The 21,038-nt window shown below is 31.8% G+C and overlaps 3 protein-coding genes across 4 annotated transcripts in view; 2 read left to right on the top strand and 1 right to left on the bottom strand.

Moving 5' to 3' along the window:
• The first annotated feature begins 1,985 nt into the window (after positions 1–1,985).
• LOC135839907 (bone morphogenetic protein receptor type-1B-like) lies at positions 1,986–5,181 on the top strand. Its single transcript, XM_065356159.1, has 8 exons — positions 1,986–2,172; positions 2,247–2,658; positions 2,743–2,869; positions 2,952–3,141; positions 3,213–3,495; positions 3,569–3,718; positions 3,789–3,936; positions 4,034–5,181. Exons 1-8 carry the CDS (start codon positions 2,157–2,159, stop codon positions 4,169–4,171), a joined length of 1,464 nt encoding a protein of 487 aa, XP_065212231.1. The 5' UTR covers positions 1,986–2,156; the 3' UTR covers positions 4,172–5,181.
• Positions 5,182–9,632: 4,451 nt separating this feature from the next.
• HLH54F lies at positions 9,633–13,238 on the top strand. Its single transcript, XM_065356179.1, has 3 exons — positions 9,633–9,774; positions 11,921–12,258; positions 12,759–13,238. The coding sequence occupies exons 2-3, from the start codon at positions 11,938–11,940 to the stop codon at positions 13,029–13,031; spliced, it is 594 nt and encodes a 197-aa protein (XP_065212251.1). The 5' UTR covers positions 9,633–9,774; positions 11,921–11,937; the 3' UTR covers positions 13,032–13,238.
• Positions 13,239–15,968: 2,730 nt separating this feature from the next.
• The window catches only part of Pka-R1 (protein kinase, cAMP-dependent, regulatory subunit type 1), an 87,948-nt gene continuing 82,878 nt past the window's right edge, over positions 15,969–21,038 (bottom strand). For both annotated transcript variants that reach the window (XM_065359201.1, XM_065359202.1), the window contains exons 6-8: positions 20,166–20,253; positions 17,996–18,084; positions 15,969–16,390 (exon numbers count right to left, since the gene is read on the bottom strand). In XM_065359201.1, the coding sequence (XP_065215273.1) occupies positions 18,000–18,084; positions 20,166–20,253 (173 nt within the window). In that variant the 3' untranslated portion in view covers positions 15,969–16,390; positions 17,996–17,999. The remainder of the gene's footprint in view (positions 16,391–17,995; positions 18,085–20,165; positions 20,254–21,038) is intronic.

Genomic DNA, 21,038 nt, shown 5'->3' with positions numbered 1-21,038 from the left:
TTTTCAAGCCTTTTCCCCCGCTTCGCTCGGAACTGGTTGTTTTTCTTTTATTTCAGAATTGAAATTTTTAATTATCTACTCGTACATTATTCAAATTCTAAAATTGAAGGACCTGATGGAAGAAGGGCTCCCTCGGAAAAAAGGAACGGGAAAACCCTAGCTTTGAGAAAAACGCGTTTAAAATTTTACTTTTGTTGCCAATTAAAAACTACTCAACGTATTGATTTGAGATAGGTGGTTTTTTTTTTTATTTGAAGTGTCAGCGTCAGCATTCGGCAACAAGTGTTGACCATCACCTGCCAAATAATTTATCGAAAAAATGAGATTTGAATTTGAAATATCGCGTCGGAGGTCCTTCTTCCATTAACGTGATTAAATCGAAAACTAAGCATTTTTAGAAAAAAACTAACGACATTATGTCGATTGAAAATTCAATTCTCTACAACTTTGTGCACATGAAATTTTCGTAGGATGCTTCCTTTCACCTCCAGATCAATTTTTTCCATGAAGCTGATTTCGATTTTTATTTGCATTCATCTTTTACGTGATATAAATCAAGAACAAAGCATTTTAGGAAAAAACTAACGACATTACGTCGATTGGAAATGTAATTATCTCTACAACTTTGTATACTTGAAATTTTTGTAGGAGGCTTCCTTTCACCTCCAGATCAATTTTTATGAAACTGTAGTCTGTAACACGTACCTACGGTATGATGGTACACCAATTGAGGTGTTTTATTCAAAGAGATATGAATAAAACATTGTGTAGCTTGCTCTAGGAACAAGATCATGAACTGAAACGCACACCAAAGGTAGCCAAGACGCCAAGACTTCAAGGAACTCAAATCACCAAAGTGCGGAAAAAGGGCCTCCGGCCGAGGAAACCCCTTTTCCATATACTCAAAAATACATTGTTTTTACTTTACCTCTCGAAGTACAAATTTGTAATATCTTTTTCCCTCGCTTCGCTTGGACCTCGGTGTTTTTTTTTCAAAATTGAACTTTTATTTTTAAAATCCATCAAGAATATGTACCTATTCAAATTTTGAGAAATGTTTAAATTTTTAAACAAAAAAAAACACACTTTCCAACAAAAAAACGCTGTTTTTTTACATACCTCTTGAAACATAAATTTTCAAAAGCTTTTGCCCTCGCTTTGGTCAAGCCAATTTCTATCTATTTTCTAGATTAAAAAAAGTTACATATATTTGAAACTTCCATAAATTCAAAAAAAATGACAATTCTTTAATTTTCATAACTAATGCCCTTAATGTGAGTATTATAGCCTAATTACCTAACAATTCGCAAAATTGTCATTTTTATCCTTTATTTCACTTTAAAAACTCGTAATTTTATTCCGCAAATTTTTTTTCTCACACTAGTGAGCAAATTTTCATTCATCCACCTCCTTCCCCGCAAAAAACCTCTGGCTCTAGTTTTGTTCCGGTCCACGTTGATTTATTTTTGCAATTTTGCGCCATTGAATAAAAAAGCAAAAACAGAAATGAATTGCACAACTCGCATTCAAGAATCCGAGTCTGTAAAAAAATAGGAAGGAAGAGAAAAATTCTTAAGAAGGAGGGGTAGGACGTAGGGTAGGAGTGAATAAAATTTTGTACCTTGAGGTCTGAGGGCCTTCACCATCGACCTTTTGGCTTTTATTCAAGGAAAATAGAAGGAATATGGCCTTCACTGCCTTCAATCGTCAGCCCCAGCCCCCAGAAGACCCCAACCGACCAAGTCCGCGCCTTTCTTTCATGTGTAGCTGCGTATGTATTATTTGAAACACTTTTAATTTTTGTCCGCGTACTTGGTGCGTTATTAACTTATTATGTTATTTTAATTTTCATCCTTCCTCCTTCACTCTTGCGATACGCAACCAAATCAACTCACGTCGGCGTCGCTCGCGGTCGCGCACGGTCGCGGCGTCAACGAACGACAGTGAACAACCGAAATAAACACAATGAACGAATGTCGAATAACGTCTTGTTAACAGCGTGAAAAAAAATCAATCGCTTGCTTTTTTTGTTGGTAAATATTATAATCATACATACGCGCACACATCGATTTCGAGATTCCACAACCTGGAAATGGCGGTGTATTATGTGTTTTAATAGTTTAAGAGTACCGAAGTGGTGTAAATCATTGTGAAAGATGAAAATACCTCCTTGTAAGTTCCATTTTACATACTTTTCGGGTGCAGCTATGTAACCAGAACCAGTGTAAACAATCATTTGATTGCAGATTCTCGAAACTACACGGGCATAATTTGCTACTGTATCAGTTGCCCTGGTGAAGAGGAAGAGAATTCAACATGCAGACTTAAAGAAGGAGCTCAGTGTTATGCTGCTGTGGAAGAGGTATTTAATCCAGATATTAATGATTATGAACCAGTGTATGACGCAGGATGTCTTGGACCCGATGAACAATCTACACTTCAATGCGAGGGAGATCGTGTTCCTTCTGAAAATTACCGAAGTATTAAATGCTGTAATTTCACTGACTTATGTAACAAAAATCTGCTCTCTGAGTACAAACCCAGGACTAAAATAACACCACCGACCCTTTTGGAGGTGAATCTTTCCACAGCTGTAATCGCGTTCTCCATCGTTTTTACTGTTGCTGTAATTATCAGTATTATGTTTCTGTTTTACAAGTAAGTCTCCTAGTTTCAGCGAAGAGCGATGAGTGACATGTTATGAATAATTATTACGCGTTTTTAATTTCATAAATTTCTTAGGTACAGAAAGAATAATGGATCTCGCAAAGGTTTAACTAAACTGAGCAATAAAGAACCGTCAAAATGCAATAATAACCTTCATAATTTTTCGCATTCGTCTGGTTCTGGCGATGGTCAATCACTTTTGGTAAATTGTGACATTATTTTTTCTGATGTGATATATCTAATTATCTATAGTATTTCACGAGCTATTTTTTGCGCATTGATAGACAAGAAGAACAATCGGGCGTGAAGTGAGAAAAGAACAATTTCTCGGTAAAGGTAGATTCAGCGAAAAATGGATCGTTATCTGGAAAGAAGATAGAATAGTGATGAAAACCTTTACAACTTGTGAAGAAGAACAGTGGGCCCGTGAAAAATCCATTTATGCTACTGGACTTAATCACGTAAATGTTCTAGGTTCGTATTCGAACGTTATTCACCTACATTTTATTGATGATAAATTTTCAATTCCGTATTTTTCGTCGCAGGTTTAATTGGCTCAGATCATTTGAAAGATGGATTACGAGCTACTTTTACGTATTACTGTCCAAATGGATCTCTTCACGATTATATTAAAAAACATTGCCTGAATGATATGGAATTCCTCACTTTAGCTCGATCAGCCACAAATGGAGTTCAAATTTTACACAAAGAAATTCGTGGAACTTGTACGCGACCTTCGATCGTCCACCGTAACATTACGTCGAAAAATTTCTTGGTTAACGAGGCAGGAGAATGTGTGATTTGTGATTTTGAAGTTGCGCTCATGGAGTGAGTAGATCGATCAATGAAATATATACGTACCTAATTCGAATCGAATTCGTGTTAATGACTCGCGTTTTAGGAGTGAAAAATTTGACCCCAAAATGGATTTGAGAGTTGGCACGCCCAGATATGCGGCTCCTGAAATAGTGAACGAAACTATTCATTCATTCGAAGGATTTAAAATGGCTGATATTTATTCTTTAGGATTGGTGCTTTGGGAAATGTGCAGGTTTGTGGTTTATATGCCCCAGTATGTCCGTAAACTCTTTGAGATTTCTATTAAACGTGTCAAAATTTAGGAGATCTGTCGCGGTTTCTCAAGATTATGCTCTGCCGTTCGCCGATCTTCTTCCAAAATATCCTATAATGGAAGATATGAAGAATATTTTTGCTACAAAGAAAACTGTTCACGAAATGCTCGGTATACCTATCACTTGGGAGAAAGATGTAAGAAAATTTTCGTAATTAAAAAAAAAAATGTTCATTATAATTTTGAGTAAATTTACATTTCCAAATTTCATTTCAACTAATTTATGTTTTGCAGAGTATTCTCAGTACAGTGACCCTGATTGTGAAAGAGTGCACTAATGAAAACGCTAAATCAAGGCCTACATCTGTTAGGATTTCCAAGTATTTCTCCAGTTGGAAAACAAACGAGAAAAAAATATCGATGTATCAATGAATTTTGATATCAAATGATGTACCAATTGGATAAAAATCAACTGTCTTTATTATTTCTACGTTAAACCAACAAGAATGCTGTACATTGAGCGATTCAGGATTTTTGTTGAACATTGTTATTTATGGTGCCATTCGAAAATTCGTTGATTTTTTTGTATTGCTTTAATCAATGTTGGTTCGGATACGTCCTTTATTTTTATTTTTCGCATGTAATGATTTTTATTGCATTTACGATTTATTTTGCGTTCTTGAAACGTATGTAAATAACTTACGAACAAAACTTCGTACTCGTAATTACAAATAGGTTTGACTATTGACGGGATTTTTTCCCGGTAGATCCGAGTTTTCACTCGTGGCTGTTTTCTCTTCTTTTTTTTACAACTTGATGATCGATTTGTAATTTTAATGTCGAAAAGCCTCTAAATTTTTATACTTACTCGGTTTTTTTCTTAGATTACGGCTGTGTGATTTATGTAACATTTCAATTATAAAATGTTTCAATTTAAACATTGCATTCGTATTGTTTTAACCTGAATTTTCAAGTTGATTTTAATCTATTTTTCTGCCATGTTGCTTGATGCAATTGTATATTAATGTAGTGAGAGGAAATTCACTCGGCCGTAGATATTTATTTTAAATGAAATTTTATTTACTTAATACATATCTGACATAATGTATGTCGTTAGTTGGGATTTTAAATATCAGTTTTTTCGATATTTTGTGAAAATTTCAGTTTCCGAAATTAACGTTACCTAAAATGCTATATTTGAATTTTTCGGTACTTCCATGACTTCAATTGTTAGCAATACTAAATAAGAATACCTATCAAATATGTTTAGTAACTTTTAAAAATGTTCATTGTTTTTATTATATTTTTATTTTGCGTTTTAACATAATCAATAATGATTTTTAATAATTTTGTACCATATCATGTAAGATTATCATCATTAAAACTGTCCGTCTCGTTGTAAATTGTTGAACAGTAAAAATATATTAATTTAGTTTTTTAGCTGTCTGTGTTGATAATAATATGTACTTACTCGTGGTCGCGGTACAAAACAAATTTCAACTTTATGATGAGTTCTTCACTTTGACGCACTAATGAATTATCATGATGTAGGGTCATACTTATTTGTCAGCTCAAAATAAGCCTACAGAAGAATCCTGATCGAGAGCAAGTTCATCAAATTCGTGATATTATAAAGAATTTGAAACATATATTTTTATGTAAAGCGCATGATGACAGTGAAATTTCAACATTTCCGTCCCTTCTACTCTTCAACTTCCATCTTCATTGGAAGCAGACCTATGTCGAAAAAATTTTAAAGAACGTTGATAAAATTTGAAGCTATTTTTCACAATATTTTGACGATGCAAACGAGATCGAGAATCAAAGCTCATCTCAAAACTTGAAATGCCTTCATTCAGTTCATTCTTCCAGTTTCCATTTCCGTTCTTGAAAATCTTCCTACTTGAACTGGAGGATTTATCAAAAAAAATTTCAAAAATATACAGGCTGATTAAAGTATTGGGGTTTTGCATTTTGTCGAGAAAAAAAAGTTGTTTACAACAAATATTGCTTCTATAAAAGGGTTTTTACGTTTTGACCATCTTGGACCCCTCTGAATTACACCTCTCCCCCCCAAACGGTTCCGCAGATCACCAATAAATTTGTCTTTAATTTTTGATCGTATAAAATTATAACATAAAAAAATCCATGTACCAGGGATATAACGATCCCTATTCAATCCGAATCGATTTTTTTATGAAAAAATCTGGGTGGATCAATACGAAATCGGGGAATTGCGATTTTTGAATTTTTTTTTTGTCAAAATGTTCAAATAGTTTACAAATTTATCACAGTTGATTTGAGTCCACCAACCCATCATCATTCATTATATGTATTTTACAGCATCGATTTACATCGCGATTATCGATCCGATCCGAAAAAATCGAAGAGTCGGATCGATAAAATCGCGATTTACTTACTTGGGTCGAGATCTTTACATCCATACCATGTACCTGCCTACGCTGATAGGCATTAGCTTCCTTTCTCAACAAAGGTATTTTCAAATCTATCAAACTGTATCATCGTGTTTAAAAAAAAAAAAAAATTACAAGACAGTTTAAATATTTGGATTTTTTTTTTGAAATATAACTCGCATTATTTTTAAAATGAAAATCATACATCGTAAATGTGACATTTGCGCATTATGGTAACGACTAAGTGTTATGTGATAATGTGCAGGCTGTAGGTTTCTTTAAGAAAATGTTTGTGGACAGCGAATACGTTGAAATGAGAATGAAATTAATTTTAAAGGTTTTGCGATGACGTTGACAAATTACGAACTAATTTTATATGTACAGTAAGAAGCAGGAAAAAAAATGAAATTCTCATACGAAACTTCTCTCTGTAGAATAAAACCTACTCAACTTAGCACCTACATATATGATCAGTTTTAAAAAATTTATCAAAATTGTATTTCAACTCTTTTTATATTGTGAATATACGGATGAAAAAAATCCATTCAGACCACCCTGTAAGACTGCATATATAAAACAATGCATTTGAGAATGTTTACTCAGAGGAAACTTATAATATTGAAAAACATGGCTGTCGTAGCACTCGAGATGGAATGTTATTTTAAAAAACTTCAGAAGATAACATTTAAAAAGGTAAAAAATGTTGTAATTCGATCAGTGTAACCCTCTGCCGTAGACGCGTTGAGCTGCCTGTTTCGCAAACCAGTGACCTTTTTTAAACGGTCATTTGTATTTGAAGACAGATGCGTTTTTCAACCTATACATAACGACGTAAGAAAAACATAAATAATCCTTTATGACAGGAAGTACATAATCGATGCGGTTGCATCACCGATGGTGTCATCTGTGGCAGCAAAGTCAACATAAATAATCGAATCTTTAGGCGTGTGCAAACCACCCTTATAATTTAAACGTTGTAGGCGTTTACGGAAACCACTATTTTAGCAAAGTGAAAAATTTTTCATATTTAGAGCACCTTACCTTCGCTATTCTAGACAGGGTGTAACTTTACGCTTGTTAGAAAAAATGCACAATTTATTGAAATATTCTCCGACATTATAAATTAAATAACATCATTGCGAGACTTGAAATGTTTCAGAAAATTAAAAAAAAATAAATTATGTTCTGGATTTTTTAGCCGAAGAGATTGCTTGAAATTCCTTAATTTTCAATGAAAAATGACGTAGGTAGGTATATAAGAAGAACAACGCTAAGGTAGAGCGGCATAATTCAATTTCAAACGAAAAATGTAAAAAAAGTTCAGCAGCTTACATAGGTAGGTAGTAGGTACTTATTTACTTATTTGATCGAAAAAGAAAAAAAATCAGAGACGAAGGGTGTAGAAAAAATCGAAAATAAATTAATCTATGACATAAATTCACGTGTTTGACACCAGGAAGCGAATACTTAAATACCGATTTAGGTGACATGAGCCAGCCGGCGTTCATGATGTTTCCTTCTACACTTTGGAAATGGTTACTAACTCGCATTATTTCTAGAATACAGCGAACGCTCGTGAATAAACATTAAGATAATTTAGGGGAGAGAGCATTTTGTCGCCTCTTAAGGCGTTGATTGGTCTTAATTAAAGAAATCCGAGCAGGCTTGACAAATTGAGGGTGATTAGGGATTCTTTTTTTTTACTTAATGAAATATTTTTCAGATGCGTGACAGGGTTATCTTCATTCAACGAAGAAATTACGTTGAGGTAGGTTTTGTTTTTTTTTTTTTTTTGGTGTAGGTATGCGATTAATTTTTTTCGATGGTTTGTTTTGTGTCATGTATGTTTTCAATCGACATATACAATGATGGGAGAGATTTTTTTAAAAAAATTTTCGTATAAGAAAAAGAATTCCTAGATTTTTGTGGATATGTACTTAGGTAGGTATCAAGTTGCCTTTAATTTTGGCAAGGTGAGAGAAGTTTTCTCTTATCTCTTCGCATAAAAATATAGACAACGCAACAGGCAATGATTGCTTCCCCTTCATACTTTTTTTTTTTTTTTTTCAGTAAAAATCTTCTAATTTCTTTATTTACGTTTCAAATTGAGAAGGACGTGGGAAGTTCTCCATTTCAACTTGACAAAAGAAAAAACTACGCTGAAAAAATCTCAAATGCCCCTTTCTTACCATTTTGAGACTCAAATTCTAATTTTAGAACGCTGATTTTAAAATGGGAATTTTTCAAAATCTATAGATTTTTGTGAATTAAATACATTTTAAATCTATTTTAAAATTAATTTTACTGCAATGAAGACCAGAGGTAAGGCTATAGGTCTACCTAGGTAATTAAAAGATCATAATGTAGGTAGTTGAGCTCTAGGTAGAGGGCTATGTACAATTTTTAAAGCTCCACGTCCCGAAAATTGAACGTTAAAAACGGATACCAATCAATCAGTTACTTGACAAAACGTGGGTGAAGAGAGAGATTCTTCTTCTCAATACCAAAAATTTATTTCTTGCTAAAAATACGAATTTTTATAAAATCTTTCTTTATCCATTTTTTCAAGAAAATCCTTACTGTGAGAAGACAGAAGAGTAAGAGTTTGGAGCCTACGAAATGAAATTTTAGGTACCATGTGTTTTTTTAGGTTTAAATGGATGTAACATTTGTGCAAAAGAAAATAAAAATGTTTAATATTTCGAATAAGCACATAATACAGAGAATTTATAGGAAGTAGGTACCTGCATATTTATAAGATGTACGCACTATTTTAGATGCCTACTCAATTTGGAATAGTACATGATTTGGTAAAATATGTAGATGAAATTGAAGTACTGTGAGTAATTCGTTCTCGTGATTGTTTTTCAGTTCGAATTGAGCAAAAATATGAATTAAATATTAGTTATTGTGTTTTTTGTAAATTTCACGATAATTTTTCAACTTTTAACCTTTCTCCAAACTTTTGTCTAAAAATAATCCTCATAGTGGGCATTTATACGATACCATATTTTTTTTTATATATCAGTGATTGAATGATTATAAAAAACTCAAAATGAGAATTTAAGCTTATCGTTGTACGAGTAATTGCTCGCTTAAACTGCAACCGCTCAATTCATAATATTTGCAGGTAAAAAATTATTGTGAAAAGGTATGTGTACATAGGTACCTCATTTAAATCATCCTGCCTACCTATGTGGTCTATTTTGAATGCGAATTACAGATAAATATATCTTGAAGAAAGTGCACAATGGTAGGTATTGTATAAAATCTTTTTTTTTTTCAAAATAAATGCCTAACCTTCAATTCTGTTGGTTTTGTAATTACTCTTGAAATATGTTTGAACTGGTGCCAAATGCTCACCCAATCATATGTGGAAGAAAGTAGCACCCAGGCTCTATTCGTTAAATTAGTCAAGTTTTACCACGCCTATTAACACCCATTTCTCAGTGAAAAAGATCATCTTCTTTTAAAGTCGACAATTAATACATTTTAATTAATAGATTTTAACGTAGATAAGTGAAAACCCCGATATTTAAGAGATTTTAGTGCTGCTATAAAATTGTGGTAATTAATTTGAAAAATTAATCATACGAAGGTTTGAAAAGTCGAGAAATTCAGGTATGTGTGTAAGTGATTACTTGTGTACTTAATTAAATAGATAATTGACTATTTTTGATAATTTTATGCCTTATTTTTTCTTCATTTATATCTATACCTACACAGATCATATGGTAAACATTTTTTTATCGTGAGAAATCTCGTTAATCTGCGATTGTTTATTCATTCAAGTATCTTTTATTGAATTAATAATTATCCACAATTTTCAAGTTTTTTGAACAAGGTACCTACTTTTTCAAAACTTCGAACAATTTCTGACGAGCAGAGGTCACTGAATCCTGTATTATAGTTTCCCTTCTTGTCTATAATTTCTCCGGACTTTGGTCTTCAATTTTTTTTATTTTTTTGTAGTTGGTAGATTGAATTCGTCGATAAAATTTAAAAAAAAAACTGTTTATCTTTCGTGGTTTGAAATTTTCAATTAATATATTTTTTTGGAAAGCCAATTTGAAAAAAAAATTGCAAAAATATGCATCTAATTTCAAACCAGTTTCAGGTAAAATTCCTTGAAAAAATTGATAACACAAAAAAAATGTGAATTTGAGTTGCATAAATAATTTTCTATCCTATAAATAATTATCAATTAAAAAGAGCTCCCAACTGGACGAATCTTTCAAAAGTTTTTCAGTTCGCGTTTTTTTTTGTGGTTACCTACTCGAAATTGAAGAAAATTTATAAGTTCTGATTTTGCCTAGAGTCATTTCCAATTATAAAACCATATCAGCTCCTGACAATAAATGAAATGAAAACCCAATGTTTTGAGAAAAGTGAACCTCTTTTTCGAAAAACTAAAATCAAGACTCCAAGACAAGAGGTCGTCGATCATGGGAGATTGTGTGAGAACTGAGAACCTATATTCTTTGCAATTTTATGAAATCTGTCTCCTGATATTCATTTTATCGGATATATAGATTTTTAAAATTTGTAACTAAAAAATTTTTATCATGCCTTAATGCTTAAAATTTATGATTTGAAATAGTACGAAATAAATACATACAAAAGGATTGGTACCTATATGCAGTCATGATTCATCTTAGAGCGAAATTGACTATAGGTTTAAGTACTCGTATCATCATATCATCAAGTGAACAATGTTTCACATTCACGAGAAAATTTTTTAAAATTTTTCGTGCTTCATCAGCTTTGAATGGCAAGTACATACTGAATGATTTTATAAAAAAAATCACCAAAAAAAGTTGTTATCAAAATTTTTATGGCTATTTTTGAAAGAAAATTTTAATAAAAACACAATGGTAAAACTGTTTTTTTTTTTTTGTTTTTAATCCAATGCTTTTATCAAAACTTCAAAAGTACCTATGTTTTTACTAAATTTGTTTAAAAAAACCACCATACTTGACATTCTAAAAAAAAAGTTGTAAGATTTTTCGAGAAATTGATTTTTTCAAATATTTTCTGAACTTTGACCAGTTTTTTGAATCACTGGAATAACATTTAACATTTCAAAAATTCGAGTAGGTAAATTTCCATTAAGTATAGAAAAATCTATAAACTTATTATTACCTAACTAATTTAATTCACTGGCTAATATTCTCTCACTTTATTACGTCGTCGTTGGTGATACTGATATCTAAAGCCCATTCTAAACATTAATTATCACCCTCCCCCCACGACTAATCAAAATAGTGAGATGTTTTTATCCAAGACAATTTCATGTTTTCATGTTTTTTCATTTAAACAAACAAAAAAAACGTGTAGGGAAAAAGAAAAATTTCAGCCTACCTACCTAATAAAATCCTATAAAAAGTAAAAAATTGTTGTAGGAGACTTTTTGAGATTCCCTTTAAAAAATTAGAGCAATATGGAATGATTATACGTAGGTGGAAACAAATTTGTCAAAAAATTGAAAAAAAAATGCCTAGCTATATTTTTAAAATGAGTTTTGAAGAACTCGGTGACTAAATATTGTACCTATCACTTTTTAAGAAACTCTTTACCTCTCTCAGCCATTTGTTAATCAGTCACAAAAATATTTTGAAGGCTCACGTGAGCTACGAAATCGGCTATCCTACGAGTAGGTACAGTTCATTTTCTTCATCTTCTCAACTCAATTTACCCTAGATATTAGATAAATTAGGAAAATTTGCCTTAAGCATCGCATTAATACGAATTTACGTAATTTTACCAGCGACTTGAAATATCACCATGACCCAACACAATTCATGCCAAAATGGAAACGAATCCGATCGCATGATCGAAGATGACGACGATTACGATGATTCGAACGATCAATTTAATCATCCTCATCAAAGGAACGCTGCAAATGCCAGAGAGAGAGCTCGAATGAGAGTTCTGAGTAAAGCTTTCTGTCGCTTAAAAACAACTTTACCTTGGGTGCCACCTGACACAAAACTTTCCAAATTAGATACGTTGCGATTGGCTACCAGCTACATTGCTCACTTGAGGGCTGTTTTAAAATTATCAGAAAATGAAACCAATCACCCCGATATTCATCCAATGAACATGGTAAGATTTATTTATTTATTTCGCCTAGGCAAGTTCAAATCAGATCAAATCAAGTGTATTTTTATAAAAGATAGCATGTGCTGCATTTACAAAGTAAGCTTAGGTAGGTAGATAAAGTTGAGTACCTACGTTTTAGCCTACGTATCTATAATTTTATAAAAAAATACAAAAATTGTGCAATTTTTTGAAAAACTTGATGCTAACTTAACGAGTAAACAAAAAGCTCGAATATACTCATTTTCGAACGTCAGACATAAACTACGATTTTTTAAAATAATCCTCTACGTAAATCATTCTGGAAGACTGCCCATAACGAAGAAAATTCACAGGTGGCTTTTGTCTCGCGATAACGTTTCTAAATGACTCGAATCGTTGAATCGAAACACATAAAAAATTATTTATCTTTTCAGCAGCCGCAGCTCTCATAAAAATTATGAATTATTTTTTAACTCGTAATGTTGAAAATTATAATTTAATAAATATGCATATTTTTCTCGCAGAATTGGCCTTTTAATTTTAATGTCAACTGGGATTCGAATGTCAGACCAAATGAACAATGTACCACAAAAGCGGATTGGAGTAACCAGAAAATTTATCCAAATTCCAATTACGATAATTCGTATGAAATACAAAACAATCGAAAACATGCAATTAATAGGCATTTGAAGATGAGACCAAAGAATACAGTTTTTCAATATCAAATGGAAAATAATCATGCTTTATATCCTAAATGTGACCAACCTGATTATAAAATGTATAATTATTACGGTTAATGAGAATTAATTCAACATGTTGCCGTTACCTGCATACTTATTTGTGAGGTAACTATTTAGTCATGAGTTTTTTTGTGTTTCAAATATTTCTTATTTTAAGAATCGCTTTGCATTGAACTGATAAATTTAATTTAAGACATTTTTCATGACCTTTTTTTTTTGTAAAGTTTGTGTCTTTTAATTTAATTAAATAATAAAATCATTAATGCTGCTGAACAAAAGTTTTGGATTATTGATTATCTATTATAAAATACTTCCCTATTATATTATTCAAGTACACGATCGTACCTACTGGTTTTTTTTAAATTTTTAACCAAAATATGTATTTTTTATTATTACTCTTGAGATTCCTATTTCGAATAGGTACCTACCCAAGTTATTTACGATATAAAATAAACCTGAAATTATACCCGAAATATTACTCAAAATTAGTCGAGCAAGCAACACGAACGGAAAATACCCTCGAAAATGTACAGAAGCCTATTTTCTCAACACATAAATTTTTCTGATCGAAATACCTTCGAAACTGATAGATAGGTGCTCACTTGCTAAGTTCCAATGCACTTTACGCCAATAGCTTCACACGCTAAACTGCCGAAAAAGATTTATAACTCTTATTTAACAACTTTGTTTACTTTCGAACGATTGTGAAGACTAAAGAGCTACTTGGAAACGATTATATTTTCCGAACTATTTATAGGGTACAATGTTGTTTATTGTTTGTACCATTGAGGATATTTGAGTAAGTAATAAATATAGGCATTGAAGCTCTTCGTAACACGACTATAGGCTGTTTTTAATACTCGATTTAATACAAACACTGTTTATTACTAAATGGTTACAAATAATGCAGAATCTTTTGTTTAATTGTAATTAAAAGATAACCTATCATACTATCATACAGTCTTTACTCAGTAAATGAGTATGATAATAAAAATCTAACAGCTGGATTGAGATTACTTGAAAATGAAACACATCTGTAAAAAAAATCATTTAACGTAGAGATTGCGTGAGAACTGTGTACAAGTACGAGCATAACCATCTTTTGTGATTGACGGTTTTGTGAGAATGTTTGGGTTTTAAAAATAAATTATCGAGTTTCAACGAAACCAGCAGCGGTAGGCTTAGGTAAGTATCTAATATGTACGGGTACCTACTTAGGTTATCGTCTGAGAAGATTGCGAAAAACCATTACACGAAGATGAACCTAATGGCGAATTCGTCATCAAAAATTGGAAGCTTAATCAAGACATTTATGAACAATTTTTATAGGTATTGAAATTCGTTGAAAAAATCTCCAGGTTTTTGATTTTTGGGAGGGTGAAAAAATGATACGGCGAGGAAAAGGATGAAATACATAAAAAGAAGGTAAAAAACTAAAGCAAATTTTCCTTTAAGGAAATACTTTTAAATCAGGGATATATTTCAGTTTAATAATTAGGAAAAAAAATCGGCGAAGGTTAACTCAAGAAAAATTCCTCATTTATTTTAACATCGTGACGTGTGAAAATTTCTTGTAGGAATCAAAAAACAAAAAAAAAACATTTTTAGATTTTAAAAAAAAAAAACAATTTTTAAAAACTGGATAATAATTTAAGTACATTATCTTCCTGTTTTTTTTTTTTTTTTTTTTTTTTTTTTTTTGATAAATTTCTGATGTTTTCAATTTAAGGAAAAACTGAGAGAGGAAAAGAGAATGCAATAATATTAATTAAATCACCTGAACTCAACAGACAAAAAGATGTATCTTCCCAAGTTCCTACCTACCAACACCTAATAAGTAAAACTTCATTTCAATTTTTTATATTTTTTTAGCCTTACATATTTTAAATTAGAATTTTAATGCAAAAAATAAAAGTGACATAAAATTTAAATCAAAAAAAAAAAAATCCCCGTTATTTCCAATGTTTGAAATACCTACGTTTTTAATTCACTTGAAAGTTGAAACGACTTAAAACTCAGGTCCCTCCCCTCTCTCAGGAGACTACGTGTGACTGATGCATGAAAACACTACCCTACCTCGTAAGAATTCATCGCCTTTGAGAAGATCTTCCTGAAGTCCCACACCAAATTTTGAATTTTTCCTTTGCATTTGAGGTGCTCAGATTGAAGATACGTACTAAGATATCTTCAACGCCTGGTACTGAAGCAGTTCGCCTTTGTGAACTAGGTATGCAATCCATTCAGCATGGTTGAATTCCAGAAGGCAGCTCACTTCAGTTTGACTCGAAAAGCTGGTCGAAGTACATACATAATTCGCAAATAATGCAACAGGGAAAATGTCAATTTCATTTTCATCGTGAAATAAAAGAGATCCTTGACTAATTTGGGGTCATACTGGGGTTAATTTCAGCTACGGTGTTTCGCCCACAGTTGATTAATTCTCGAGTTCTTTTGGCCGCAAGTTATACATCATCCCACATGTACAAAATTTGACTACCGGTAAATTGAAAAAAAATCATCGGTGGGAGGGTGCGTGCTATCATTATTTTCTGAGAATTGTATGCAAATATACGTACCTATCACTAAATTAAAACGAATAACTTTTGAAGTACCTATAATTTTACTCGAAGTAGAATGAACTTTGAGCCATTTATACAAAACGTCACGATAAATCCTGGCGAAACTTCCATTAAGGTATTTCGTATTACCATTTACAACACACCAATCAACTCCTTGGCGGTGAAACCACATTTTCAAAACGTTGTTTCGACAAAACGAATATGTAATCTTCTAAAGCTACCAGCAGGTGAATCTCTGGCGTAGTAGGTACGTTTAATTTAGATTATCATTTGAATATTTATCCATGTTTTAACATAAAATCCATTATATTCGGGTAGGTACCTAAGAGTAGATATCTGATTCTGAGTAGACGAGCACATCTATCTTTATTACCTATTTAATTTTGTTGATCTAGTAGTTCGGGTTAGAATGAAATTTAAAACGGTAAGTAAGCATTTATTAAAATAAATACGATACATTTTTTTTTTTAACAATTTAAAAGTATTCGTTAGTAAATTACTTATAACATGACGACTCGTTAATTGTACAATTTTTTTTTTCAATTATACGTATTATAATTAATTTATAATAAACTTTATTTTATACACATTGAATTATATTCAATTCAACAATCGTGTAATAACAACAATAAAAGCTGACATAGAAGAGATGACATTGCACCCGGATATAAAAATTTGAAAAAATAACATTGGCATTCTATTCGTAGGTATTGAATCTTGGTCGCGTAATAAAAAATACAAATATACGTTCCCTTATGTAACGTTCAGCGACTTCCATAACTACCACCGAAGAAAATTTTTTTCTGGAGAATTTACATAAATTTCTAATTCACGAATCTGTAACAGATAAAAAAAGACAGAATAAAAAATAAGATCAACTTTGGAAACACGCGGTTTTTTATTTCTGCACAAATTTATGCGCAGAGATGCGATTTGTTGAAAAATTCCACTTGTCGATGAACATTTTTTTTTCCAAGCTGTACAAATCGGGAGGAAGGTACCTATTTTTTATGGAATCGAAGATTGCGCATATTTTACGACCTCTATACGAATTGAATACCATAACTTTAAGTAAGTACATACATGTGCATTCGCTCTCGAGATTTATTTATGGATGAACTTGAACTTGGAACAGTAAGCTTAAAGATACAATTTCTGATTATATCGTTTTAAAAAGTTGTTGATCAATTTAAATCAGGATTTTTCAAGACGTAATTAAATTACGGAGATATCAAAAACCAAAGAGACAGAAAAATGAATAGACCGCCAAAAAAAACATCTTAATTTTTCAGAATTTCGAAGCTCTTTCGAAGGAAAATTGTTTCTCGCTTTCAATACGAACACTCTTGATACGTTTTCAAATTATAGATTCACTTTATAATAAATTGGATTTGGAATATTTTATTCATTTAAATAATAAATGCTTTTTTTTGACATGGATAAGTACGTTTTTTGCGCCGGAGGTCTGTGTGACGCTAATCCGCGTCACGCTGACTTTTGAAAACTTGGAAAAAATGCTTCAATTTTTCATATCAAGTCGTATTTTCAAAACGCGTACATTCTTAGATATTAATTTGAGTTTCAGTTCAAAAATGACTTCATGATACTTTGTCAGGTATTTCTTTACATTTATAAAAAAAATTGTTCCTGAATGAAAATAAGACAGTCTGCAATAAAAATTTCACCATTTTCAGCCCATCTAGAGCTTCCAGCAGTTCCAAAAAATTTCAAGTATGCTCATTATTTTAAAATTTTCCTCTTATGCAAGGAACTTTGATTAGAACAGATAAACATTTGGTTTCCCCCCGTTTTCAAAGTCTTTAAACTGAAACTCGAAAATCCACAGTTTCAGAGATTCCTAATAAAACAGCCCAAACAATATTCTGAGCAGGTTCAAGTTTTTTAATGAATGAAAAAAAATAGTAAAAATAGTGAAATTGGGAATTTTGTTGTAAATGCTCCACCATCAATTTAACAATTTTTTTTTTTAAATATTTCGGTCTCTTTGAAAATTTAAAACCACATGAAAAATTACACTTGAGATCGTCCACCTTAAATTTACGCCAAAATACAGAAATAAATCAATTTTCAGCCCTCCCCCCCCATTTATTTTTAAGCCTTTGAAAACTATTTGAAATCTGCAGAAAACACCAAAATCTTGCTAAAGGTTTTAGAAATCAGTTGAAAGTACGATATGAAAATGGCGAAATTCGGTTTCAGCTGAAGCTAATTGATATCAGGTTAAAACAATTTCAACATTTATTTTTTTCAGAATTTTTTCAAATTTTCGAACATTTATTTAATAAGTTGAATTAAAAAATGTTTTTTACCACAATCAATTCAGTAAAACAATAAATTTAAACCCAACTCTTCATTAACACGATTTCATTCAAATTCGAGTAGTTTTTATTATTTTTATATGTAAATTAAAGAGATACTCACTCGTTTAAACGGATAAAGATACAAAACTATTATACTGCGTAATATTTCTTTTTAATATATCTGCACAAGGACCTAGAACTCTTTCAAATCTGCAAACAGAACAACGCAAAATGATGAAACAAAAAAATACCATTACAATAGAATTAAAATAAATAAACTCTAAAAACGAGTAAAACCTACGGAATATTATTCTCACTAAATATATCGTTTCAATTTGAAACTTTCTCCTCAGGAAAAAAAAACTCCAAAAAACATCTTACTCGGAAAATTAGGTATTTTCTACTTGATTAAAAACGCTTTAAAAAATATCCCCCTCAAGCAATAAGTAGGTAATTTGTTTAAAAATTCATCTTAAGCAGGATTCAATTCAATTTACATTCTAAATGTCGAAGGTACTTTCGACCTCGGATCTCGAATTCGTCAAAAATTTAAATGAAAAATAAACTAGACTCGCGAAATTTTTTATTTTTACAAGGCAAATTACTGGAATAGAATTAACCTGCCAAGAAATACCGTTTTCAAAATGAATAAACGCATCTTAAGGGATGAAAAAAATACATCCAAGCGAGCCTTTTTTTATACTCTCTTTCTCTTACAAAATACTCGAACTAGGTAATAAATTTTCACATTGAATTTGCTCGTTTAAAGTAAACGCTCGGTTTATGTAATAAAGACGCAGAAGGGTGAGGGTTTTCGACTACAGGGTGTTCCAGAATAACCTTTCACTTTTGTTTTATTAGTAGCTCTGAGAGAAAAATGGTTACGGAAATTTTTTTATAACCAAAATGAAGTAGAAATGTGCCGTTTTTAGACCATATATTTGAGTTTTCATTATAAATTAAGTTTTAAAAATTATTCCACCAAGATGTTTTCCATCATTTTTGACACAATCGACCAAACGTTTTTTAAAATTATTGAACACTTTGTTGAGCATTTCTCTTCTAATCAGTCTTGATTCACGAATAATATTATCTAGGAGCTGTTTCAGAGTCCTAGGATCATCTTGATATACTTTTGACTTGAGGTAACCCCATAAAAAAAAATCACATACTGAAAAATCAGGGGATCGAGGTGGCCATGAAATTTCTGTGTTCAGCGAAATTATTCGATGACCAAAATGCTCACGCAATAAAGAAATCGTGTCCGTTGCGGAATGACAGGTAGCGCCATCCTGTTGGAACCAAGTAACTCTATACTTGTGTCTGCGTTTCAATTCAGGAATGAGAAACTCGTTTAACATTTTGCGATACCTCTCACCGTTCACCGTTTCATCAAACACATACGGTCCCACTATACCGAATTTAGCCACGCCCATCCAAACAGTCAACTTAGCGGAGTGTAGAGGTTTCTCGTGTATTATCATCGGATTCTCTGTCGACCAGTAGCGCATATTTTGTTTATTCACATCACCGTTTAGATAAAAATGAGCTTCATCAGTAAAGAGTAACGAGTTCAATGGAATCTCACCAGTATCAATTCTTGTAAGCATATCCTCGGCAAATGATTTTCTTCTCACAAAATCAGTTTTTTGTAACTTTTGAATGATTAAAATCTTATATGGATGGAAACTGAGGTCTTCAGATAAAATTCGTTGCAGAGAAGTTGGTTTGATTTTTAAATTTAACGCTCGTTTACGTATTGAAGTGGTAGGGGTAGTCTGTACTGAATGCCTTACTCGGTCCGTTGTTTCTGGCGTTCTTACTGATCTTTTCCGACCTGTAGGCTTATTTTTACAAGCATGAGCGGTTTTCTCGAAGTTTTTTACCCATAATTTCACTGTTGGCCTCGATGGCACTTCACTTTTACCGGTAAGTTTAAAATGTTTGCGGAAGGCACGAATTGCACTAATGTAAGAGTCATTATTTTTGAAAAAGGCCTTTACAATAAAAGCGCGCTGCACAGCCGTCCACTTCTCCATGGTAAAAAATTAATACTGAAACATAATTCGGCATGTGTTGGCTACCTGGAACCGCTTTTACCATTCCCCTAACACCATTTGAACGCAGATCAGTGCTCACCAAAATGTGAAAGGTTATTCTGGAACACCCTGTATAAATAGCCCTCGAGAGATGGAAAGTTTTACCAGCCATTTGTAATAGGCGACTGGTAGTACGTGAAAAATTAATAAAATTTATGCTACTACTGTTAGGTAACAGGTAAATGTACTCACCTGGCTCTATCTAATTTTACACATTTTAAAGGTCCTTTTGCAACTACTGTGGCGGCTCTCGGTCTATCTAATAATAATGCAATTTCACCTATAAAATAACACAAATTAACAAAATAATCAATTAAACTCGATGTGTTCGCAATACAAATAAAAGTAAGTAAAGGTAAATAAACGTTGAAAACGAATACGTTATTCAATATTTATAAAAGCGTACCTACGTTGCATTTAAGGTGAAAAAAATCTAATCAACGCTCCCCTATGGAGAATAACCATTCAAAGGCGAAAGAAAAAAAAACGCGTAAAAATACATAGGTAAATTTAAAAACGCACGCGATCTTTAAATAGGCAACCAGAAATACGTGGAATAAAAATAAGTTACATAAGTTCCGAGCAGAACGTGATTTTTCCATTTCGACCATAATATTTTTTTCTCGACTCGAATTTAGCAAAAAAAAAAAAAAAAAAAAACATTATAATTATACAAAAGTTTGAACTTTTTTATATCAATTTATATTTTCCAAGTAGACTGGAAAATTATTAAAAATAACTTTTTTGATTAATACAAAGCAAAAATAATATAACAAGGTTGAAAACTTTTTTCTCCGTGAATTAAATTTATATTATAAATAAGTACACACGTAACGCAATCTCTGTTCCAGAAAAAAGCAAAACAAGTTTTTTCAATCGTATAGTGAAAAATAAACCGCCAAACGAGCGTTTTATATAATCTGAATAAAAAGCCAAGCCGTTCTAACGAGCGTAAATTAAATAATATCCTTTTCTTGGATGAAAAAAATCCATTTACAAAGTATCTTCGGTTATTTTAAATTTACAACGGCGAATTTTTAAAAAGAAAAAATACATTATATTGTT

The sequence above is a fragment of the Planococcus citri genome, chromosome 3, assembly GCF_950023065.1.
Source record: "Planococcus citri chromosome 3, ihPlaCitr1.1, whole genome shotgun sequence".
Taxonomy (NCBI): Eukaryota; Metazoa; Arthropoda; class Insecta; order Hemiptera; family Pseudococcidae; genus Planococcus; species Planococcus citri.
This window is presented reverse-complemented; position numbering and strand designations above follow the sequence as displayed.